Genomic DNA, 25,652 nt, shown 5'->3' with positions numbered 1-25,652 from the left:
AAAAGAGGAGTAGAAGAAAAATGGATCTGAAGTATCTAAAAGCATTGGTGGCCTAATGCTCTTGAATTGAATAACTTGGTTATTTATAACAAATGTATTATTTACGACTGATTTATATATCTTGAAAGTAGGAGATTGAATTGGCTGCACATCAGGAAATGATCAAAACAACCAAAAAGTAGACCAATCAATTTAGTGCTGGGATTCACATTGGGGTATGAACTTAGAGGAGACAAAGAATTCCAGAATATTACCCAAAATATGAGTGGGTGAAGCAGTACATTGAAAGAAATTGAGTTGAGACAAAGTAAGGAGTGTAGGGATATTCGAAAGTCAGCTGTGAGGTGAACCACCTCATATGGTTAACAACTAGATAAGAAATGTTATCTGTAACAAAGGTGGAAAGCTGGTGAGCTTAAAGTAGGGTAAAATGTAAAGAGTAAGTAGGTGGCAAGAAAAGACCAGAAATATTTACATATTTCTGGGATTTGTGAATCTGCTTAGATTCCCATGCTTTGCATAGTCCGCCATCTAGAGGTTGACTCAGAGTACTACATATATTTTCAATTTAGAAAAGCAGGGCCAACCAGGAATATTCCTGTCACACTATCCCTATCTTACGTGCACAGGGACACACAATCCATTTCATGTTAACGTCCTCAGATAGTTTTCTTTCCGTCATTGATAGACAGCAACTTGAGAGCTTTTTGAGCTTTTAAATGATTAGGGAGCATATGGCATGCATTCTGAAACAGCGCAGGGCAAATCCGAAATGAAAGCTTTGGAACTCGATGGCGGGGGTTAAGACAGAGGGGTTGGAGTTGAGCCTCAACAGCCAGGCACAGAAGTGCCAGTAGAAAAGGCCTCACAGTAAATCCCCAGCTCCAACAGCTCGTCGTAACGAGTTATGGGGAAAGCTCCTGACGATCAAGAGGCTGCAAAGCACAACACAAATATAAACATGATGGAAGTTGAGAAAAAAACATTGAATGCCTCAACACCGTTGTGTAGGGACATATCTAACCCACAAGCGCCAAGCACAGTAGGCCTTGACACCAAAAAAGAAACAAATAACACACAGAGAAGGGAATCCCCAAACAAACCTCAATTTCGACTTCACAATGAAAACTAGTGGAGGGTTTCACTGAAGGGACAAAAACACTTTCGACATTGCAACATAAGGTGCTCGTTGTCATTCCAGACTCAGAAATAGACTGGGACAACGAGGAAGGGGATAGTGATTTTAAACGACTAGGCAGCATATGGCATGCATTCGGGGTCAGCGCAGGGCAAATCCAAAATGAAAACTTTGGAACTCAATGTCGAGGGTTAAGCAGATGGTTTGGAGTTGACCCCCAACAGCCAGACAAAGAGGCGCCGGTAGAAAAGGCCTTGCAGTCAATCCGCAGCTCCAACAGCTTGTCAAAATGAGTTATGGGGAAAGCTCCTGGCGAACGAGATGCTGCAAAGCACGAACACAAATATATACGTGAAGGAAGTTGGAAAAAAACGTTGAGTGCCTCTACTCCGGAACTCAGGGACGTGTCTAACCCACAAGCGCCAAGCACGCTTGTCCTCAACACCAAAAAAAGAAAAAAGAACACACAGAAGGACAAACACACAGAGAAGGGAATCCCCAAACAAACATCGATTTCAACTTCACAATGAAAACCAGTAAATGAGGGTTTCACTGAAGGGACTAAAACACTTTCGACGTCCATGCAACAGAAGGTGTTAGTTGACATTCCAGACTCAGAAGAAGACTGGGACAACAAGGAAGGGGATAGTGTTGGCATCAAAATTTTCAAATCCGAAAAACAGACATTGCAGATTTTGATCTCGACAGTGTCTGAGGATATGCCTTGACATCAGAGAGAGAGTGGTCCATGAGAGATTTTAGGGGAAACTATGTCCAAGATGGTCTCCTACATGAAAGATCATGAGAAGAGTAGTAAGAGGCAGGCCATGAATCCTCTGAGATAAATTCCATCAAAGAAGCCAAGACAGGAACAGATTCATTTTCAAGAGGACACATACTCTATACTCTGTCCATGAGCACAGGGCACAGGAAATACAGACTCACGCCTGTACCCCCAGGACTATGTGGACCCTGACAAAAGTCATGGCATCCCCAGACGAGGAGGAACCACCAATGTCATCCTCCCCTACTGAGGACCATTTTCAATATACAGATCTAATTGCCAGAGCGGTCCAACGCTTTAGGGTCCTTACTGAAGACCCAGATGAAGGTGTAGACTTCATAGAAGATATATTAGAGGAGAAGCATCAAGCATCTCAATGTATTCCTTTACTGCCCTCAATTAAAAAAAGGATAAATCCTTTACTGCTCAAACTAGTGTGAGAAACCAAAGGGTGTCTCACCGATTATTCCCTTGGGATCTGTCATCCAGGTGACCGGGGCATGGCCATCGCCATTGGATCCAGTCCCCGGGGGTGGAGCAGTGCGGGAGGATCACCTGCAGGGGGGTCCCGTGGGAGTGGGACACGTGGAGGAGAGACGCAGTATCCCTATACCCATTTCCTTGTAGAACACCCTCATTCCATATACTATCTGTGAATCTTATTCCCCCCTTTCTTGCACACACTCTGCTGCACGGACAAAACGCAAAAGAGAAAGACAGACTCACACACAACCAGTCTGTTTGACATGTCCCAATATCAGGGTCAGGCAGAGTCAGGCACTTGAATCCTGTTCCCTTTCCCCACTGGGATAAAAGGCGCAGAGCATGAGAGCACCTGAGAGGCAAGGCGAGAAAGGTGAGCAGAACCGGCAAAGCGGCAGGAGAACAGATCCTGTGAAATTGGAGCGACTATGGAAGCAGGGCAGTAAGGGCCAAGAGGCGAGAGAAGGGCTGTGGTCCGGCCAACTGCAGAGTGAAGGCCGCGCAGACTTTTCAAAGGAAACCTCCATGCTAATGCACAAGGTGTAGGCGGGCCCTCTTTCCCGTGAACAACGGAGTTGGGAGGAGGCGTGCTGTGCGGATAGCCTTGGCTTCAAGGAAACTCTGGGCGAATGGTATCAAGCTCTACCGGTGAGTGAACTATGAGACCGGCTGGTATTATCGAGTGAAAGATACCAAAGCGTTTGATGAGGCTCACAGAAACCGCAAGTGAAAGTACATTGTAACCAGAATGATGAATGCAGAAGCTGCGCGTGTTATAGAAAACCGTGATGGAAGCCTGCAACATTGCGGATGTGTTAAGACTGAAATATGCTAAGAATAACGGAGTGGTCCGGTAATAGATTATTACATTCTCGAAAGGCTCTGCATCCAGAGTGAAACTGTTAGATTGAAAGTAAGATAATTGGAAAGACTGTGAATACCCGAAGGCCTTAAGAGAGGACAACCCAAGCAAAAGAAAGTCAGAGTGGTTATACGAAGGTGCAAGCAAAATCCTTGTACAATCAAAAGTCTTTGACGCCTGGCAAATGAAGTGAACAATTGTAAAGTAAAGCTAAGTGAACTATGCTGTAAAGGCAAGAATGAACTCGATGGAGGAATGCCAAATGAAAGCAAGGGAAAGTGAATCCCGCATTTTGTTAAAATGACTGAACAGTGGTGTAAAAACGAAGGTGAACCCAACGAAGGGGGTATCACGAGGAAGCCGGGGAAGAGGAGAATCTCGCATTGCTGAAAGCTTGGAAAAGTTTTGTGATGCCAAGCAAATGACATTGATTTGAGGGATCCTGTTTTTTCTGAAGAAACTGCTTCCTGATGCCTGTAGGTCTAAGGGGTGCTCATAGTCCTGCCACTGTTCCGCCTTGTCGCATGATGTAAGGTGGGGAAGGTAGTACACTAGTTCAGCAGTCTTGAACTATCAAAACCCTTTTGGACATTTCAGTTTGTCCCACCTCCTTTTGTTATATAGAGTAAGGCTTTGGCAATAGAGTTTTTAGTATATGCCTTTTTGTTTTGACACAACACCATAATGACAGCATTTTCTTTATTTTTATGGGTGTAGCTTGCTCCCATTTTAGATTTAGACTTGGATTAGGCTTTTTTCTCACCCTTAAACTGTTTAATAAGCACCCTTGGATTATACTCCTTGTGTCTGACGTGCTTCTGATACCACAAACCAAAAGTGAGGCCTCATGGGACCATTATCGAATCTTAGTTAATATAAGGACAGGACTGCTTAAAGGGGAAACCAGGTAGAAATTGGGCCGCTCATCTATCAATCTCAATTTGTATAAAAAAAGTTTTATTAATTATTTATTTTCTTTTAAAATTAGATGTACATATATATCACAATTATGAATACAACAATACATAATTAAACAACATTTTTGATTGCAATATACATAGAAATAGGCATATATCAAAATAGCATAGAATCAATTTGATGTATACACTGCATACTTTTTACAGTGCAAGTGATATGCAAATGGTAGGACCTGGTGGAACAAACCATCTCAATCTAATGTCCTAACATTAAATCATTCTATTGGAAGAAATACCATACAAGTAATGTCCAACTACAGGTGTTTATAGGAGGACAACAAAAGACATATAGTTCCTCCTTGATGACATAAATAAACAACCCTCTATTGTAGTTTCGACGCTGTGCTGTCTAGATACCCTTCAATGGCTTCTGACGCCTGTCTTCTTCAGGACTTGTATAGGGATCGAGAATGTTCTTCTCATAAAGTGACTTGTGATATTTTACTAAAAAGACAATAAAAACAAATATATCTATTAAAAACCTATTTATAGCCCAACACTGATATCCCACCTAAGACCCTTCCAAGCAGTCATGAAGTTCCTAAATTATTTATTCAATTAAAGTGTGGAACAATTTATCTATTTTCTGTTCAACTCAAACTTGGGGCGTGTCCATATTCCTTTAGTCCACTGCCCATGTGTCAGAAGCAATCCTAATTTGATGCCTCTGTAAATCAAAACATAGTGAAAGGGTGAATCTTTCCCCTTGTTTGAAAACGTATAGAAAATGTACAATGGCCCAAGTGACCACAGTTAGTGAAATAAGGTCCGATCTGGCCATCTGACAGCATTTTGCATCCACAAATTCTCTACCAGTCATGAATTCTTTGTTCAACAACTTTTTTAGAGATACTCCTTTATATAATTCTATTTTCCCCTTCAGTAGCTTTTAGGGTGATCATGTTCTATCCTTAGTCTATTGATATTGAGTTAGTACAACTTCCCCCCACGTTTTAGTCATGAGGGCTAATAATAAATGGAGTGTAACAGGAAGGCATACTCGTACCTTTGCGAGTAATGCCTACAAAGGTATGTTATTCGGTCTTCATCCTTCCGAATTTCACAACCAGACAGGCCGTACCAGTATCTCAGCTGTCTTACTATAGAAACAATTGCAATATATAAATAACGACCTCTTAACTAGACTAAAACTTCATCTACGCCATGCTTTTCGTTATCGTATTCTATCCTTAGTCTATTAATATTGAATTAGTGCCATTGCCCCCACGTTTTGATCATCAAAGCTAAGAATGATTGGAATGTAACGGAAAAGTATACTCGTACCTATGCAAGTAATGCGTGGTCCGGTATGCTATTCCGTCTTCATCTTTTCCGAGTTTCACAACGAGTCGGGGCATGCCGTTATCGCAGCTGCCTTACTAACGGCCTCTAAACTAGACTGAAACTTCGTCCTCGTAATGCAGTTCATAAACGCAGTGTGTTTTTTTGTATTACTTATCATAAATTGGGAGATGAATTTGTCCCAGCCATCATTTTCAGCACTATTCGGCATCTATTGCACAGCTATCCTGCCATTCCATCAAACAGTTTTGGCAGCGTCTGCGTAGGATACAATGTAGCCACGCCCGAAATTGAAGGTTTCCCACCACAAGTGAGAAGGGGACTCGTTGTTTTCATTTTCTCATCGTCCAAGCCATAAATGGAAGACTATTAGTGATGTATAAAAGACATAACTAATACCTGCATCTGTGTCTAACACGATCCTAAAATTCGCAATTTTTTGTTTCTAAACTAGAAATCTTTAGTCTGGAAGCTATTTATGTCTTACTAATGCCCAAAGCAGCTTAGGATAACTTTGACTGCTCCTAATCATGGCCATAGAAAGAGGACTGGTCATGACTCCTATCAACTTAACACATATAGTCCCACTCTGGGTGGGAGGAGAGGAAAAGAGATTTTGTTATTGTTTTGTGTTAACCATCTCAGTTTCTGATATAGGCACGATATTTAAACAATAGCCCCATCTCATGTAGCAATTCCTAAAGTCTAAGGTTTCTCAGCCTCATCAGTTGAATTGAATGAACCCTAATTCATGGTAAGTTGATATATTGGTTCCATTCCTCCTGAAGGTTCAGACCACTCACGTAGCTCTGTGTCTGATAGAGCCACCACTGTTCTCTTTGTGATAGTCTTGCAGCTATATTGGAGGCGTCCGGGCCCCAAATTTGATCAATAACCCACCATTTTAAATTGTTGCAGCTGTGATTTTGTTCCATAAAGTGTGCTGCTAGTGGTGCATTCATATTTCTATTGTGTATTTTTTGATTAATGCTCAGAAATTCTTAATTTGACTGGGCGTGATGTTTTACCTATATAGGTTTTTTTTGCAAGGACAGGTGATAGCGTATATAACATTACTGCTATTGCATGTGGTATGATTTTTAAGATACCAACTCTTGTTATTAATAGTAACTGTGGAGCATGGCGAGGTAGAACTACAATGGCAGCAACCTCCACATGTATAGTGCCCGGTTACTGGAGGCATCCCCCAGCTGGCGGCTAGTTTCTGTTGCTGATCACCTGTGGTAGCCCTATCTGCTTTTGAAATCCATTCCTTTATGTTCCTTCCTTTCTTAAAAGCAAAAATTGGCTTTTTCAGAGACGGGATGTTAAGTTGTAATAGATGCCAATGGGTCGATATTGCCTTTTTAATCTTATTGTGGTATGTATTATATGTGAGGGCACAGACTAATCTGTCGGAATTAGGATCGATAGGGGCTCTTTTAGTCAATAGGTGTTCTCTATGCTGGTATCTCGCCCTCTTTCTGGATTGTTTCAGGAGCTTGATTGGATATCCTCTCTCTTGTAGTCTGCCCTTTATGATGTTAGCCTGAGTAGTAAAATCTTCTAGATTAGAGCAGTTGCGCCTCGCTATCAAAAATTGACCGTATGGTATATTAGAGCATAAGGCCTGTGAGTGTAAGCTGTTATAATGAAGTATGGTGTTTCTGTCTGATTCTTTCCGATATAGATCCACTATTAAATGGCCTTGTTCTTCTTTAATAAGGAGGTCCAAGAATGGTAATTGTTTACAATCTGATTGCATAGTGAATCTTATATTTGGATTCAATGTGTTGATCCATTGTAGGAATAAAGTGTAGTCACCTTTTTTGCGATCCCAAACAATTAAGATATCATCTATATATCTTTTGTAAAACTTTAGGGCCTCTTTATATGGATTGGTTTCTGTCATAATATTGATTTCTTCGAATTCCCACATATATAATGTAGCGTAATTAGGGGCGAAACCCGCCCCCATTGCTGCCCCTTTTGGCTGCATATTGAAGGAAGATTTGAATCTGAATAACTTTCTTGTGACAGCAATCTCCACCAGCTCAATAAAAAAAGTGCTCGGTACGGCTTGGGGTTCTTGTCTTGTATCCAAAAACTTTTTCATGATCCCAAGTGTCGTGCTTCTGATAACCATGCTTTCCTTACACTAGATGGGATGAAGTGGATGAAAGGGATGAAGTGAATGAAGTGGATGAAAGGGATGAAGTGGATGAAAGGGATGAAGTGGATGAAAGGGATTAAGTGGATGAAAGGGATGAAGTGTGAAGTGGATGAAAGGGATGAAGTGTGAAGTGGATGAAAGGGATGAAGTGGATGAAAGGGATGAAACGGAAGGAGTGGAAGAAACGGAAGGAGTGGAAGAAACGGAAGGAGTGGATGGAACGGAAGGAGTGGATGGAACGGAAGGAGTGAATGGAATGGAAGGAGTGGATGGGAACGGGAGGAGTGGATGGGAACGGGAGGAGTGGATGGGAACGGAAGGAGTGGATGGGAACGGAAGGAGTGGATGGGAACGGAAGGAGTGGAGGGGAACGGAAGGAGTGGATGGAACGCATGGAACGGATGGAGTGGAGGGAGTGGATGAAACGGATGGAACGGGCGGAACGGATGGAACGGGCGGAACGGATGGAACGGGCAGAATGGATGAAGTGGATTGAACTGATAACCACCACATTACACTACCACGCTTACTCTCTTCTATACACCAACACGCAACTAGAACACAGCGATACTATGACTCATTCGGTATAGCTGTTCTCATACTAACACCCGCCACATACTCCTCATCATCCTAATTAAACATCAGCTAAGCACACAGCTAGTTTAAGCGTCTCCTCAGGCCTAAGCCGGTCCGATAGCACAATGAGTAGAGCGCTCGCTTTGATATCTGTGCAGAGCCTGCTGATGCAGGTTCGAATCCCGGCAGGGCCAAACTCAGCCTTTCATCCTTCCGAGGTCGATAAATGAGCACCACACACTGTGGGGAATAATAACCAGCGCTCAGATACCTGAGGGTTCGTAGCTGGGCGTCATCCTTCCAGAATGAACACATATACCAACCGCTACACCTACCGCTAAGAAGCAGCTATCATGCAACTACCACACCGGCTGCACACATATCCGTTGCACACACGCACCTTATGACTCTTTCTCTCTCTACTGACTTGAACTACGGTTCCCGAGCGCGTTCAACCTACCAGCGCTTTGAGATCATACCAATGATACATAAAGTGCTATAGTGCTATATAAATGCCAAGTAACATAACAAAACTAGTCACTACTAAGGCAGTAGAAAGAAAGTACAAACTGTCGAACTATGATCCCACCAACATCAGGGGACCAGAGGACCTTTAATCCCAGACTCCCTAGTAGTGGCAACTGCATTGAAAAGATCAAGGTTACCTATGACAGTCACTGAGTAACCTCTAGATAAAGAGAGGAGGCTCTGGTAAGTCAGACATAAGAGACAGACAAGAGGACATTTTTGCACAAAATGGTTTATTGAAAAAAAAATAAGGAAAATCTACTCTAGGCCCTATTTACGTAATGAATTCCCGATGGTAGAAAACATCAAACGGCTGCTCATCAGGATTTTTCACAAAAACAAACTCTGTTCTCTGTCAAAATTATGCGGAAGGAAGGAAGGAAGGAAGGAAGGAAGGGAGGGAGGGAGGGAGGGAGGGAGGGAGGGAGGGAGGGAGGGAGGGAGGGAGGGAGGGAGGAAGGAAGGAAGGAAGGAAGGAAGGAAGGAAGGAAGGAAGGAAGGAAGGAAGGAAGGAAGGAAGGAAGGAAGGAAGGAAGGAAGGAAGGAAGGAAGGAAGGAAGGAAGGAAGGAAGGAAGGAAGGAAGGAAGGAAGGAAGGAAGGAAGGAAGGAAGGAAGGAAGGAATCAATCCTGACCACCACTCAGAGTTCTTGTTCTCACAGTCTATTCCAGCTGTTGGCTTTGTTGAGTTGTCGAAGTCCAAAACAACAAAAGAAATGTCACTCAGCTGTAGTTAATAACAATTTCCACATCAGGTAGTCAGAACAGTTTTCAACGTATCCCTTCCTTTGGGATGTTTTCTTCTGTCCTGGGTAGGTCGGTATTCACAATAAAACAAAGAAAGTTTGCTCTTTGTTGCGCCTGTGTTTTTACTGTCCTGGCTTTGTGTATGTTATGAGACTGCTCTGCCCTGTGTGGTTTATCTCCTCTCTTATCCCCTTGTGGGGTGTCAAACCTCTCAGCTCTGGGTGGGACAAGGGTCTGCTCAGCCCTCTTCGGGAATTTTCTTTCACCCCTGCATTTAGAGTATCAGCCCTGGGTGGGCCACGGGTTTGCTCAGCCCGGTTCGATTTCCTTCTTTCATCTACTCCTGGGATATTCAGATTCTCAGCCCCGGGTGGGCCACAGGCTTGTTCAGCCCTTTTCAGTTGCACCCTCACCTCACCTCATTCGAACCAGTCCCTGTATTAAGGCATGTACCTTCTTTCCAGTGGCAAGACTTGGTACTGAAGTCTGATTCTCTGGCCCCTGCGGATCCACGCCCTGGACCCCTTTTCAATCTGCACTGTCAGCTATTCTGCTTTTCTTCTCCCTGTTTGGGCCTTCTGTGTATGCACAACGGGACACCGGTACTTCTTGTTGCTTCGTCACTCGCTTTCTGCTTCAGAGGCTGTTGAGATGGATTTCTAAAATCTAGCCTGGTGGACAAATTATAGTATGCCACCCTAGTTGTAGTGAACAAAGGACTCTGGGAATTTAGCCAAACCCAATCAAGATAAGCGTGGAAAGTTGTCATGGCAAGTCTCAGGAGAGGTTAGTGTGGTCAAGAGTCTACAATGAGTCCACACAGTGAAATACACAATGATTCTACTGAAAAGGGTAAGTACAAGAATACTCTATTTATTGTAGCCCCAACAACACACTATGAAAATGTATCGAGCGGGTAATATCACACAACGCTCTAAATATAAATCAAATATACAGTTACAGTTGGTTAATGCAATGCAGACAATTCACCCATATACCTGAAAGGGAAGGGGAAGTAATTAAGCAATTGTATAACCAGTCCACAGGAATAGAAGCCTTGTGCCCAAAAGATCACAAAGTACCTTTAGAAGATGGGACAAAGTTAGGAAATGTTCCTGTGGGTGTGAAGATTGTTCCAGAAGTCTTTCAAAGGGATTTACAGTGAAGTAAAATATGTTTCCTGGCTTCTAGAGCAGCTCTTTCAACAAACGTTTGAAAAGCAATGGCATGAAATATCAATCAAATTTCTTCACAAACTTTATAATGGAGGAGATAGGGGCCACCGGTAAGTACTGTGACAACTTGCACCCTTACTCCGATTTTCCCAAAGGACTTGGCAGGTCGAATGGAGGTCACTGGAGGTAGGTTTTCCCACCGTTGGATCCAGTAGAAGATGCCCGGGAGCTGCGAGTGCAAGGAAGTTTCCGGTCTGGTGGAGGAGCTAAGTGTAACCCTTTCCATCTAAGAAATGCAGCAGGCACCAATGGACACTCTACCAGATGGGGGAAGGCCGGTTCCAGCGGCAGCCACCGCACATGAGCACACGGACGAGAGCAGGCGTCTCACCAGTCACGAACATAGGAAGCCTTTCAGAACAGGACCCATCGATGATGGGACGCTGAAACTTGATAGGAAGGCGACTTGTAGGACTAGCTGGAGACCACCCATGTGCCGGGCAGAAACATGGAACAGAGACGTTTCTTGCACAGTAGCCCAAAACGGAGGTGGTAATTCCACCGGGTGGTCCAGGGTCACTTCCGAAGGCTCCAGACTGTAGGCTCATGAGAAGGCATCAAAGCACCAGCAAGGGTCTTCTAAGATCAGGTACTCCAGCAGGGATTTAACGGGATAGCAGCAAAAATGGTTGCCAGGCTTCTTCAGGATTCATCCTCAGGTCTTCCGGCGTCTGCACAGCTACACAGGAGCTTGTGATCTGCTGGAATGGCTGCAGGACTCCTCTACTTATCCATAATTCGGATGAGTGGTCAAACTCACCACTCCCATAGAGAGGTCTGCCCCACACATGCACACCAGCGGTGGTACAATCAGGGACCACTGTGGGGCTGAGTCATGCATGCACACTAGACCCACTGGCACCAGTTTGTGTATTCAGACCAGACAGTCCCAGACCACTTCCTGAGCCCATACACACATGGCATTCACTAGCCTGCAAAAACATCAGCTTTTTCCCGGGCAAATGCATGAACATAAAAGGGAATTCCTGACCTGAGAAGGCAGGAAGAAGGCCAACAAACAAAATGGCCAAAGAACAAGCGAAAAATCTCATGGCATGGCCATCTTGGAACACTAGCCACAGTTAGTAGCCAAACACAATAAACGCGAATGAGCCAACAAAAAATATAGCAAAAATGGTACAAATGTTACTGCTGCCATCACCTTGTCTTTAGGCACATTTAAAAGTAGCCAAAAATCCCTTTGGTGTAAGTCTTGGGTGATACAATTGAATCCCCATTGCACTGCATCTGAAGATGATGTGCTCAATATGAAAAAGTTACCCAAACAAGTAACATGTCAAAAGGTAAACATAGTTCCCAGTACTGACAGTATAAAGGACTAGTGAGTTTCCCCGTAACAAATGAGTAAAAGATTTCACTTCTCTGCAAAAGGTCAGGGCAAGGTGTAAAGCAAAAGCAAAATGTTTGGGGGTTTGAGGGGGTCCATAGAATATGGAGGAAAAGTTGCTTAAAAGAAAAACTTTCCTAATAGACTACTATTAAAAGGCCGATAAAATACATGAAAAAGGCCCTTCAGTAAATTTTCCTTTATTGAAACACCCTAGGAATAGGTATAATAAGCAGCAGGTTGAAACCCATCTGTTAATCTCTTGTTTGTATATGTTACATGTCCAGCTATTGTCATTGCCAAAACAGGAGTGGTTTCAAAATGTGTAATTCACAGGAGTTAGGTCATTCCTATGAATTTCAACCATTGTTAACCTTAAAAAGAGTATATACTTTTACATGTAATTTGAAAAACTCATAATGGATCACGCGAAATATGGAGTGTATTTATGTACCTTTGTCTGATGTTTGATTACTTTTTCCTTGTTTTAGGTAAGTGTAGGTTCCATGCAAAGCCCCCCACTTGCTTCCTTTCTTGGGACTGCCGATGCCCTTCCTGCCGCTACACCCCTGGAGGATCCCCTGACCCCGCTAACAGATGACTCTCCCCAGAAAAAGCTGATGGCACAGAAGGTGACTCCACCCTCCTCTCCGCTGCTGTCAGAGCTGTTGAAGAAAGGCAGTGTGTTGCCTTCGAGCCCCCGGCTGGTATGGATACCCTCCCTGCAACATACACATCTGTTGAGGAGCAGGCCATGCTCCTCTGTATATGTATTAATGAATTCTTCCTGTGTTCGAGCCATGTATCCTGTGCCAAGGAGTTCTTCTAACATCTCAATACTTGGTACTTTTCATAGGACTCTGTGAGAATTTTCCTTTCTGAAGTCTTCCTCCATCATACCTGTGCATTTCTGCCTGCCCTAACCTTCTTGCCAGATATTTCCATGTGCTCCTTCCTATGTCGTTTTATGCCTCCTTGTTCTGTCACTGTCTCTACCTAATGTCTTCCTCTGATCTCCTGTGCTTCTGAACGTGGAAGGTGGCTGTCGGTATTCTGAGCACTGAGAAATCTGAAGCAGCCAGTTCAAGGAGAGGGAATTGCAGTGGGAAGCTCAGGATGAGCAATGTGAGCTTGAGGAACAGTTGGGAAGACCACGTGGAACACAGGGAGATAACATTGAGTGGAGAGGGACTAAAGTGCAGGTGTAAAGTAATAAGAACACCCAAATTATACTCAGGACAACAGTATCACACAAACCTACAGTATCACCCCGATGTCCTTTTGTTTCTATTAAGCTCAAAAGCCTTTGTATGATGTCTCTGTGTCTCATTGACTGCCTTTTATTTTCCATTTCTCTGTCTCAGGCTGTACCTGATATCCCCATTTCCATGTTGCACCTCTGTCTTCTACTACTGTCTCTGTATCTTTATCCAACATGAGATTGTCCTTATATAAGTAATTGCTTGCAAATGCCTGCAGGTCAAATACAAATACAGAAAATGTGTTATTCTCTTTATTTTATTAAAGGGCACTGCATCTCTTCTGAAGTAAATGCTTCGGACAGAGTACTATGATGTGTCTCAATGTCTATGTTTCGTTTCTATCCTGACAAAATCTACACAGTCTCTGTTCATCAGACCAATTTAAAACAAATACCCAACAATTCCCTGGTCAGCCATACATTAAAACAAAGTCTTAAAAACAGCCTACGGTATTGGTGACAGGGACATTTTTGTAGGTATAAAGGAATGTGGTTCATTGATTTAATTACAACATATCCAGTTTTAAACAATGTGTATTCATTACATTCTTCCCAAGTCCTTCTCCAGTCGTAATGCCATAGCTTCAATTTTGCCTGATCTGGGTTTGTCATTAGTAGTTCTAGTTTAGTATGGCTAGCTATCATCACACCCAATCAGTCCTTCTTCCATGCTTCCACTGACTTATCTGTTTGTTCTACTAACACATGGGTGATTAATGGTAATAAGGAGTTTCTGGAGTGCTGACTTAAAATACATTTTCTAAGAATTACCAAAGTACTCCAGTCAATCATGGTTTTTAATGATAATAAGCCCAATTCAAAACAAATAATCTGGATTGGTAGGTTTGGAGGGAGGGATAATACCCTCTTTCAATATAAACCCTCCAATCCCTCCCAATCCGGCCTATATTCGACCATCATTGTCTCTGCCCCATAAATAACTGTAGGGACTACTTTTTGCTTATAGAATGTAATGACTGGCAAGCAGAAGAATTTCCCATATTTCCTGCTGTGGATAATGGAAGCTTGTGCCGCCTTATATCCAATCAATAAGGAACTTCTTGGATGTTGGCATTCATATTAATTCCCAAGAATCTATACTCATTAAGATCATCAAGTGGTTGTTTAAATATGAACCATTTCAATGGGGTTTTCTTGAGAACTTTTATTTTGTTAAAATCAAAATATTAGACTTTACCACGTTAATAATTAGAGAATTGTTCAATGCATACTGTTCTGGAGCAGCTAATTTCCTCTGGAGACCTAAAGGTGTCTTATCAAGTAAAACTAAATCATCAGCATATAAAAGTCACGAAATGGGGGTGTCTACCCATTGCAGAGGAAAATAATTAATACTATGGAGGTTCACCCCAATATCTGCTATAAATAAATTAAAAAGTGCTGGGGCCAAAATACAGCTCTGCTTTAGGCCCCGATACGTATACATTGATTTGGATAAAAGGCACTCTTAATTTAATTTCACCTGTATGGATGTTTCCGAATACAACTGTGAAATCAACCCTAAAATATGCTTCGGGCAATTCACATCCATCATCTTATCCCATAATAAACCTCTTGGGCTTGAATTGAAAGCCAACTTAAAATCAGTGAAGGCCAGAGATACTGGTTGGCCAGATTGGCTTACCCTTTTTTATTTTTTTGAGGACGATATTAACAGGTTTATTGCCGTTCCCATTCCCGGGACGAACCCTGATTGACGTACGTCAAAGTAGGCTTTCTCCTTAACCCAACTCATCAGATTTTTCAACAATAAACATGCAAAGATCTTTCCCGGGGCATCCAAGAGGGCTATCAGTCGATCATTTTAGGGTTCTCTCTGTCCCTCTTCTTGAAAATCTTAATGATCACATATTTTTTTCCAAGTTAGGTATTTTTTTCAAATTCAATATTTGCTTAACAATGGAGAGCAGTATTTTAGCCCATGATTCCGGATGAGATTTTAACATTAGATTTGTCAGACCATCTGGACTGTGGGCTCTTCAAGTACTCAACCTTTTTATTTCGAGTAAGATATTGTCTTGATCAAACATCATGGAGTCCCACCTGTCCCAATCATCCCCTATCTGAGGGTCAGCTAGACTCGGGCTGGCCTACACATTTGTAGAATAAGCAGCACAAACCACCTCTTGGATTGGATTTATCATCAGGGGCAATTGCAAATCGTTACTTCCACTTTTTCGCAACAACCAAACTTGGGCACTAGTCTTAGAAGCTATGGCTTGTAACATAGCTTCTCCATCTTGTTGGAACATCGAGGCTTTATGCATTCTCATTCAATTCTTATATTTTTGTTTCAATTTATTTGATCAGACCCCCTTAAATTATGGGATCCCGGAAAGCCAGTGCTCTTATCTCTTCCCTGCATTGTTTTTTCTTATTTTTCACCTCTAAGTCAAAAACATGTTTATACTTAAATGTTCACCTCTAAGTCAAAAACATGTTTATACTTAAATGAGGGTCAGGCACCCGGCCGGGTGTTTTCAACAAATAAACTGACGACTGCTGCATAATTAACTTCATCTCTACTGTTACCCCATTGAATCCCAGCCTCTAGGCAAGCATTCAAACTTTCCAGTGTGGGTTCTAACCATTTCAATCTGTTTCTTCCCCCTCCAATCTCTAATTTATAGTAGTAACCCGGAGAGAGACAATCTGATTGCAACAAGCATTCTGATTGGCTCTCGCCAGGTCCCTACCCTGCCGGGAATCCCTCCGTCGGGATTCCACGGCCTTTGTCCCCGGCGGGGGGCATGGCAACCCCTCAGCCAATGAGGAGACTCGAAGCGGGCCCTCGCCGCGGCTGAGAGGCTGCCTTCGCCCCCCGCCGGGGACTCGGGTAAGTCTTTTTTTTTTTTTAATTCCCTTCCCTCCCTCTCTCCCACCCGCCCCCCCCAACTTACCTTCTTGGTCCTGCATCCCTGGCGGGGGACCAGGGAAGCCTCCAGCCGTGTGGAGACTCGGAGCAGGGCCATCCCTCCCCGCTCTGCGCCTCCACACGGCTGGGGGCTTCCCTCGTCCCCCGCCGGGGACGCAGGTACGTTTTTTTTTTCTCTCTTCCCCCCGTCCCACTCCCGCCCTCCCAAACCCACTTACCTTCTTTTTTATCCTTTTTTGGGAGCGGACGCGCTGGGAACACTTGTGTTCCCAGCGCGTCCGCCCCCGATGGCCGCCATGGAAAGGAAAAACGGACTCCGTTTTCCCTTTCCATGGCAGCGGCCAATTTCTTTTTTTTTTTCTCCTGAAACGCTGCAGCGCCCGAAACGCTGCAGCATTTCGGGACAAAAAAAAAGCTTTTAGTGCCCCGGTCACGCAATTTTTGCGGGCAGGGGTACTAATAGCAATAGAACCCTCGCGTTGGGGGTATTACCGACTCTGGTAATGCCCCGGGGCCCATAGGTAAGGCCCTCGCTGCGGTCGGGTCCTTACCTATGTGCCCCGGGGCATTACCTGAGTCGGTAATACCCCCGACACGAGGGTTCTATTGCTTAAATGGTAGTATGATCCCTGGGGAGGAATCAAATGTGGTTCCCAAGTTAATAATAAAAGGTTTTGGTCAATGCTATGTTGGGTTATCACCTGGAACTCATTCACGGCAGGGAAGATGCTTCTAAATACAAAAAAATTATCTATGATAGCAACCTGGCATAATCGTCTCCATGTTGGACGAGGAGGAATATCCCCTTATAGAGCTCCCTTTAGCATTATAAATCCTCTATTCAAATGGATTGTGTCCTCCCACATATTCCTCATCTTTGATATCTCCAATATCCAGATTCAGCTGCTTCAGAATAATTTTTTTTGCCAAAGGGGTCTCTGTGTGTCGAGGCAGCCGACTTGATGTCCCTCGAGTGCCTCAGAGGATGATGTCATCGAAGGCATATATAGTGTGCACAGTGCCTGTTGGCTTCACTACCGTTTTTTCCAAGTAAGCTTACTCTTCCAGAACTATAGCGCGCTAAAGAATTTCCTTGAGAAATATCTGAAAATGTCTTCGTCTTCGACACCGACTACCCCGAAGACCAGGTTTAAAAAGTGTCAAGACTGCGATGCCAAAATGTTGCTGACCAATCTGCATCAAGCATGCTTGTGGTGTTTCGTTGTGGAGCACAAGACCTCGGCCTGTTCAAAGTATCAATTGATGACCGGAAAAGCTCTGAAGCTCTGAAGGAGCGTAAGGGGAAATTGGCAGTAGGTAGATTCCCTAAAAAATCCCCATCGACTACCCCATCAAAGAAACCTTCTTCTGACGATGCGAGAGGCGACTCTCCTCGAAGAAAGAAGGCAAAGAGGTCCAGGTCAAGCAGTGGCTCCCACCACTCCTCGTCGTCGAGGAAGTTGAAGAGGCACCATACATCACCTACTTTGACATCCTTGTCCGACTCCTCTCCTGAGAGAGCTATATCCTGACCCACTAAGGCCTCCACTCCTGCCGAATGGGAAGAATTCAGGCAGGAAATGCTTAAGATATTCGAGAGCCAGAAACCCTCGAATGAAGGCAGCTCATGCTCCTATTGCGTCTTCTAAAGCCATTAAGGAAAGGGCTTGAGCCAAATCCTGCACGCCATCGAGCCCGGGACAAAGGCCTGATCCCCATTGAGAGCGGTTGATGCCTCGGCACGATGATAAATCTTTGAGGGATCCTTCGAGTCATAAGTCGAAAGACAAGTCGAGGTTGTCGACGCCAGCTGTGCCATTGGTGCCAGCGTCCCCAGCGCTGCCATCGGTGCCATTGATGTCGAAAACGCCTTCATCAAAGACATCGACGATTCCTCTGGCATCAGGCTTGAAACCTTTGACACCTTTACCTTAGAAAACCTTCACTCCTTTACCAAGAATGGATTTCTTTAAATCTCTGACCTCTATTTAATGAGCCTTCTGATGACGTGCCCTTTGGTTTGCAGCATGCCACACCCAATGTCCCTGATAGTTTCATACCAGAGAAATCCAGACTGAAAAACCTATATGGAAATGTGCAGACAGTCAGTGGAGTAGATACTTCACAGGAATTGGAATTTGGAAAGCCTGAGTCAGACGAGCATGCAGATGCCTCTTACAGGCAGTTGAGGACCAGGGTAGTGGATTATCTGGGATGGAGCAGACCTGACAGATATCTTAAATAAAGGTCCTCAAAAGGATCCCACTTTACCTTTCCACATTGCTCTTCAGAAGAGAGTAAGTGCCAATTGGGAAGCACCAGAGTCAAGTCCGAACCTGACAAGGAAATACTGTACATCAAGTAGTGACCCCAGCTACTTATTGAAACACCCTACCCCAGAAAGTGGTGGCGCAGGCAGCAACTGCTACCTCGAAACGGGCAGCTTATCCAACCATCCTACCGATAGGGATGATAAAAAGGGTAGATGCCTGGTCAAGAAAAGTATTTTCTGCTGGGAGCATGGCTCTTAAATCAGCTAACTCCACATGTGCATTGGCAAAGTTTTCATACGCTCTATGGGACTGCAGTTCTATGGTGCCTGAGCATATTCCCGAAGTGGAGGAAACAGACTGTTTCTTGGCCATTGTTAACGATGGCAAGGAAGCCATGTGCGAGTCTCTTCAATCAGGTTTGGATTCTGCTGAGAGCATCAGCAAAGCCATGCCGGCAAGCACCTTAATTTGCAGATATTCATGGTTAAGGAAGTCTGGATTTGCACCAGACTCAGCCTTTTCACCCCAATGGACTGTCTTGGAGGGGCAGATCCTTTCGCTACTACTCAGTTGGAAGAGCGAGAGGAATGGCTGGTCAAAGAGGCCAAAGAAGATTCCTTCATGGTGGACCAGGGAGAGGTGCAAAGACCGCTCAAGCAGCAACATATTTACCAACAGCCACTGCTTCAGCCACCTCAAAACCTCTCTGAGGTCTTGAGTCATGACACACCCGTGGGAGGCAGACTGTCTCAGGATCTGAAAGAATGACGAGACATTACTTCGGATGTTTGGGCATTAGAAACAATAGACAAAGGTTACTGCCTCACCTTCATTCAGAGACCTCAGGACCATCCACCGGGGAGACATTCTTTGAAGCTTCGACATTGGTTCCTTGTGCAGGAAATGTTGACCCTGCTTGAGAAAGGTGCTATAGAGCCTGCACCAGCAGTGCAGAGGAACAAAGGATGGTATTCTTAATATTTCCTAATCCCCAAGAAGGACGGAGGACTGAGACACTTGGACTTGAGATACTTGAACAAGTTCCTTAGGAAGGACACGTTCAAGATGGTCACACTTTCTCAGATCCTTCAGGCCCTCCAACTCCAGGATTGGATGGTGTTGTTGGACCTTCAAGATGCTTATTTTCATGTGCCAATTGATCTCAAGCACAGAAAGTACCTGCGGTTCAATGTTGCCGATTTTCAACATCAGTTTCGAGTTCTGCCATTCGGGTTGACCTACGCCCGAAGGTTTTCACCAAACTGTTGGTAGTGGTGATTGGCTGATCAGGGCGCGTTCACCCCAACAAGTCCTGGAACATATCAATGTCACCAGCCACTCTCTTCACAGACTGGGCTTCTCTCTCAATTACAAGAAGTCCCGTATGACACCATCTCAAAAGCTCCATTTCATCAGGGCTGTACTGGATACATCCTTGGGAAAGAGCTCGCCACCCGAGGTGAGGGCTCAAGACATTCTACAGATGGTCTCCAAGTTCCAGAGTGCCCAGCGTCTCCCGGCCTTCGACTTTTTGAGGTTTCTCGGCCTCATGGCATCCTGCATTTTTCTGGTGCCAGAGGCTCGCCTGAGGATGAGATCCCTTCAATGGGCTCTCAGGACACAATGGTCTCAATTCTCGTGCAGCATGTCAGACCTACTTCAGGTTCCAAGCAGGATCGCACAGGGTCTCTGTGGTGGGCCTGCAAGGACAACATTCTGAAGGGAGATCCTTTTTGGCAACCATGGACGGAGATAACCGTAGTGAAGGACGCCTCACTCTACGGGGCGGGGAGCCCACACCAACGATCTGACAATTAAAGGTCGCTGGTCTCCATCTGAATCCAAACTACACATCAATCTTTTGGAGCTGAGAACAATCAGACTTGCGATGTGAAGGCTTTTCTGCCCTCTGTTCGGGGAAAAGAATGTCCTGATAATGACGGGCAACACAGTGGCCATGTACTACATCAACAAGACATGTACTACATCAACAATAGAGGAGGTGTAGGGTCACTACCACTGTGCAGAGAGGCAATGCAGCTTTGGTACTGGGCAATTCAAGAAGGAATCGCCCTATCAGCACTTCACCTAGATGGGGAGGAGAACACGGCGGCGGACGCTCTGAGCAGGCAGAGCAAAGTCTCCCATGAGTGGGAACTAGCTCAGGAAGTCCGTCAAGAGATCTTCACCCCTTGGGAAACCACTCAAGTGCATCTGTTCGGTACCAGCGTCAACCGGAAGTGCGAACTGCACGGCTCCAGGGAATTTCCCCCAAGAGGAGCTCTAGGAGACGTGTTCTTAGTGGACTGAGATTTTCCACTTCTGTACCCGTTTCCTCCAGTCCCCGTCATTCCTCACATGATCAGGAGGTTGAGAAAGTTCGGGAAATCCATAATCCTAATTATCCCGGATTGGGCCAGGAGGACGTGGTACCGGGACCATCTGGACACGTCCCATCTGCCCTCCAATACGTCTTCCACAAAGAGAGGACCTTCTCTCGCGAGAGGAGGGTCAGGTTCTCCATCCAGATGTCAAGACACTCAGCCTTCACGCTTGGTTTCTGAGAGGTATAAGGATTTGGGATCTCCCGGATGACATAATGGAGATTTTGCTTTCAGCCAGAAGGCCAGCAACAAAGCCTTTGTACCACTGCTGTTGGAACAAATTCTGGTGCTGGTGCAGGGACAAGAATGTGGATCCTTTGCTATGCAAAACACTGGAGGTGTTGTCCTAAGGTACTGAGGCAATTTGATGCTCCAGGTTGGGGCACTAAAGGTTATTTGGCAGCGCTATCCGTCTTCAAGCGTGCATCTGAGGAAACTTCATATTTTAAGATACCTTTGGTGGTACCATTTCTGAAGGGACTCACTTATGTGTTCCCTCCATCTCCCTTTCAGGTTCCCCTTTGGGACCTTAATCTGGTGTTAAAATGTCTTATGTGTTTGTAGCCATCGTACTCGAATGGGTGACCCAGGAACTCCTTGGCGAGCCCACCCCTGAGGCCAACCAAGAGGAGAGGGGGAAGGATGCGATAAGCCCTCGAAAGACCAACGTTGTGACCAACGGATTTTCTGAAAGGCGACAAGTCCGTGGCAACAGAAAATGTAGGCGGGTGGCACCGGCCTCCCCGAGACCTGCCAGCGACTGACTTCATCCTATCTTGATTTGTGAGATCTGGGGGCCAGATATCGCTTTCGGCATGTGTCTCGGATAACCCGAAACGATCAGCGGTCCTTGGTCCCGGGGTAATTCTTCTCATAAAGCCACTTACTTAGCCCGGTGTCCACCATGGGGGAAGGGGAAGTAATGCTGACGTTTGATCCAGTGGTTAAGGTTTTGGGGGAAGGAGGGCTCAGATTATCAGTTGTTCATTGTTGCCTACTAGCCTAGTGGAGGTAGGGGCTGGTGGCCTGGTTGGATGGCATTTTCAATGTCGCAGGCAGTCCAGGCGTTCAGGGGGGTTTAGGGGGTAAGTTGGAGGGCCGGTTTGGCTTGTTTTGGGATTTATCTTGCTTGAATCAACCAAATGGGGTCTTTTATCTGCCAGGGTCCGCTCCTTAACAGGAGTACCTGCATTTGCCAGCACGAAAGAGGGAGATGGGTTACATTTGCACCCCTAACGGGTCTCTGAGAATAAGATACCCCTCTAATGTCTGATGCAATCCTCTCTCTGACATTGGGTTCGCTGAATGTTCAAGGTCTAAATTCTCCGAACAAGAGATCATTAGTGGTGAAGGAATTCAACAGGCTCAAATTGCACTTCCTATTCCTGCAGGAGACCCACTGGACAAGGGGTAGGGAAATGTCGCTCAGATCAAGGTCTATACAGGATGTTTTTCATGCTTCACTCACGACTTAAAAAAAGAGGGGTTGCAATAGCTGTGTCTCCCAAGGCATGCTTTGTTCCAAAGGCCCAGTTCCAGGACCTAGAATGCCGCTATGTGATGGTGAAAGGGGAAATCAAAGGGAATAAAGTGACACTGGTATCGGTCTACGCCCCCAACAAGGCTCAGGACCAATTTTGGGTGGGGATGAAAACTAAAATCATGGCATTTACTGAGGGACTCCTTTTGGTAGGTGGCTATTTCAACATGGTCCTTCATCCTGAGCAGGATAGAAAGTCCGAGCAACCTTATGCTGACTTGCACTCACAGAGAAAGATGGCCCTCTCATTTCACAGCACTAACAATCAACTTAGTATCCTTGACTCCCACTCGGCACGTCAGAGACATAACCCCCTTTTTACATTCTTTTCTTATCCACACTCCACTTTCTCCAGAATTGATTATGTCCTGGTCGACAAATTACTGCGCAAGAGAATAGTTGATTTTGGTGTTGAGCTGATCCCGTGGTCTAATCATGACCTAGTTCGGGTCCAGGTGGGGGTCCCCTCGCGCACTCCCGAGAGCTCGAGATGGATCTGCAACGACCTCCTTTTGAAGGACAAAGAGTCGGCCCAGTCCCTCCTCATAGCCATAAAAGAGTACTTTGCGATTAATGTCAACAGGGAGCTAGGGGAGGTGGGAGTCTGGGAGGCCTTTAAAACCACGATTTGAGGTGTCCTAATTGGAATGGGGGCAGCAAGGAAGCGGGAGAGGGCTAGAGAGGAGAGGCTCTTTAGAGATAAAATAGAAGCGATCCAGCCGGGGGGCAAACTCTGATCCCAAATGTTGCTGGGTAAATGGGCCGAGCTCCAACGACTCAATGCGAAACTTGCCACCCTCTTGATTGGGCAGACCAAAAGAAAACGGCCCTTTCTAAATCAAAGGTAAATGGAAAGAGGGGGTGTTAGGGAGAATTCTCTGTTAAGGCTAATTTCCCAAACCTAGTGAGTCCCCCAGCATTGGATTTTTGGGGTTTAATTTTTTCTCCTGCTAAGAGTGAGCCTCTTTTTCTCCCACTCTTAGGCATGATTTGAGAATGTCCTTTGACTTTGTAATGTGTTTTATGGGCTATGGGGTCTTTTAATCCATAGGGCCTCATGTGTTTTTGGTGTGTTACACAGCACCCTCAGTGCAGTAACACAGGGGTGTCATAGTGACCCCCAAACATAGACTCCATACCCTGGGACTGACTACTGTCTCCCAGGGCATGTAAAGACACTATTGGCTTTACTAGTCTTAAATTGTGAACAGAACCAGTACAAACCATCATATTGTGGAAGTACTGGTAGGGGTAATTCGATTGCCCCTGGGTCTGTTTTCCAAGGAGGCACTATCCATTCCCAGTCGAGTTTCTGGCTGGTGGCAGTGGATACCACGCAAAATATTTCACCGGAATATTTCCTATGGGATTTTACCATTCATTTTAAACGCACGACTTTTTGGTGCAATGTTAAAGATACCGCTGGGTTATTTATTTAATATTTATTCCCCGGTTGGGTCTTTTTGCCAGGGCTCGGTTTTAAAATGGCATTTGTGTTCGCCTATGAAACCCTAACACAAGTCGAGCCCTTTGTTCCACTTTTGGCGGGCTTCTGCACAGAAGCCTCCAAAAGTGGTGCCACTCTGTCTGGGTCTACATGATGTGTGGGAGGGGGAATAGGCACCCTGGACTGAGTTGCCTTGGCAACTCAAGTCGCACTCTTGTGTGATTGGCCCAGTGGTGAGCCGCCCGGCTCACCACTTAGCATGTTTGATTGACAGCTATGCTGATGAATGGGGGTTTTCTGCATAAAAGCAGGGCTTTGGGGACTGGAACTTCAGAAGTCACCACAGGACCTAAAGAATCTGAAGAGGGGATAAGCTGAGCCATCTACGACGACGACATCACCGGTGGAGCCCTGCTGTACGAAACTCACCACTTTCCAGACGACAGAGAAGATCTTCTTCCAGGAGAGTCTTCTTCCCTTTGAGCTGGTGGAACCAACCAGTTCGCCTTTTTCGCCTTCCTGGATCGTCTCGTGGTCGAATCGCCCGTGCCAAGCACCCCGGCTGCCGGATAGCCACGCTTCACCACTACTGCGAACAAAAGGGCAGTACCTTTTAACGGGGAAACTCTGCGGCTGGTTTCTTCCCTGGCAGTGCAACGACCTCCAGCTTTCCTCCAAGTCGAGATCTTCTCTTCTCCAGCATGGGGTCTGGCATGGATTCACATGCTCATGAATATTCCCCGTCGTCAAGCTGGGAATCCTCGGTAAAGAAAAAATCAGTATCAGTTTTGTTTCTGATCTGTCTTTCTTAGTAGTAACCAATCACTGATCTCTGGGTCATAATGCCCCCAGCCAATGACTGCTCTATCCCTAAGCCCCTCCCCTGGCAGCCATCCTCAGATTTTTACCGCACGTTCAAGTGTTGGGAGTCCTCGTGCTTTAGCTCTCGAGCTTTTACTGCGTTTTCGCGCTTTCACAACAGACATGGCCCAGGACAAGGGAAGCTCGACGTCTCGGATCCAAGCTGTTCAGGAGCTGCCCGGGATGCGGATTGTAAAATGTTTTCAAGGAGGACGAGCATTCGAGATGTCTCTACTGCCTTCATGAGGACAAGACGCACGTGGAAAAGGACTGTGCGTTCTGCAAGAACCTGTCGGAACGGACCAAGCAAGATCGTCGTTCCCGCCTCGCCGCCTGGCTGGAGAAGGGCACAGCAGGTGAGAAGGCGAAGAAAAAGTCTGAGCGGTCTTCTAAGTCTTGTGAGGGTGCCCCGGCGACGGGGGCCCAACAGAAGGCCAAGCACTGCGAGTCCGCGGGCACCGGGAGCGCCGAAGTTCGGGCTCTTCGGCTGCCAAGCAGAGCGCGACTTCCCCGGCACGATCAACCTCGAGCCAGCGCTCTGGTTAGGGGAAGAGGAAGTCCGAGAGTATGGAGAGGCCCGGTCGATCTCGAAGGGAGCCGAGAGGGAGCGAGGCGATGACCCTCCCCCCAAAGCAAAGGCCCAGGACGCACCTAAGGTGGTGAGGGCCTGGATCCACCCGGCAAAGGCCTCTATCGAGGTTGTCGCAGCGGCCCTGGTGAAGCCGGCAGAGACTACGCCAGTGGAGGCGGCCTCGTGGCCCAGAGTTTCCCTGCCACCGCGGAGGGAATCCTCTTTCCAGCCCATCGTTAAAACCCCTGTGAAGACCCCAGTGGGAAA

At 45.6% G+C, this 25,652-nt stretch overlaps 1 protein-coding gene across 5 annotated transcripts in view; it reads left to right on the top strand.

Annotated features, from left to right (window-relative positions):
• BRD8 (bromodomain containing 8) overlaps positions 1 to 25,652 on the top strand; it is a 1,405,947-nt gene that overhangs the window by 616,640 nt on the left and 763,655 nt on the right. For all 5 annotated transcript variants that reach the window (XM_069651557.1, XM_069651555.1, XM_069651554.1 and 2 more), the window contains exon 9: positions 12,644 to 12,859. In XM_069651557.1, coding sequence (XP_069507658.1) covers positions 12,644 to 12,859 — 216 coding nt within the window. The remainder of the gene's footprint in view (positions 1 to 12,643; positions 12,860 to 25,652) is intronic.

Source organism: Ambystoma mexicanum, chromosome 3p (assembly GCF_040938575.1).
Source record: "Ambystoma mexicanum isolate Mex_15411 chromosome 3p, UKY_AmexF1_1, whole genome shotgun sequence".
Taxonomy (NCBI): Eukaryota; Metazoa; Chordata; class Amphibia; order Caudata; family Ambystomatidae; genus Ambystoma; species Ambystoma mexicanum.
The sequence above is the reverse complement of the archived record's forward strand: the minus strand, read 5'-3'. Positions and strand labels throughout refer to the sequence as shown.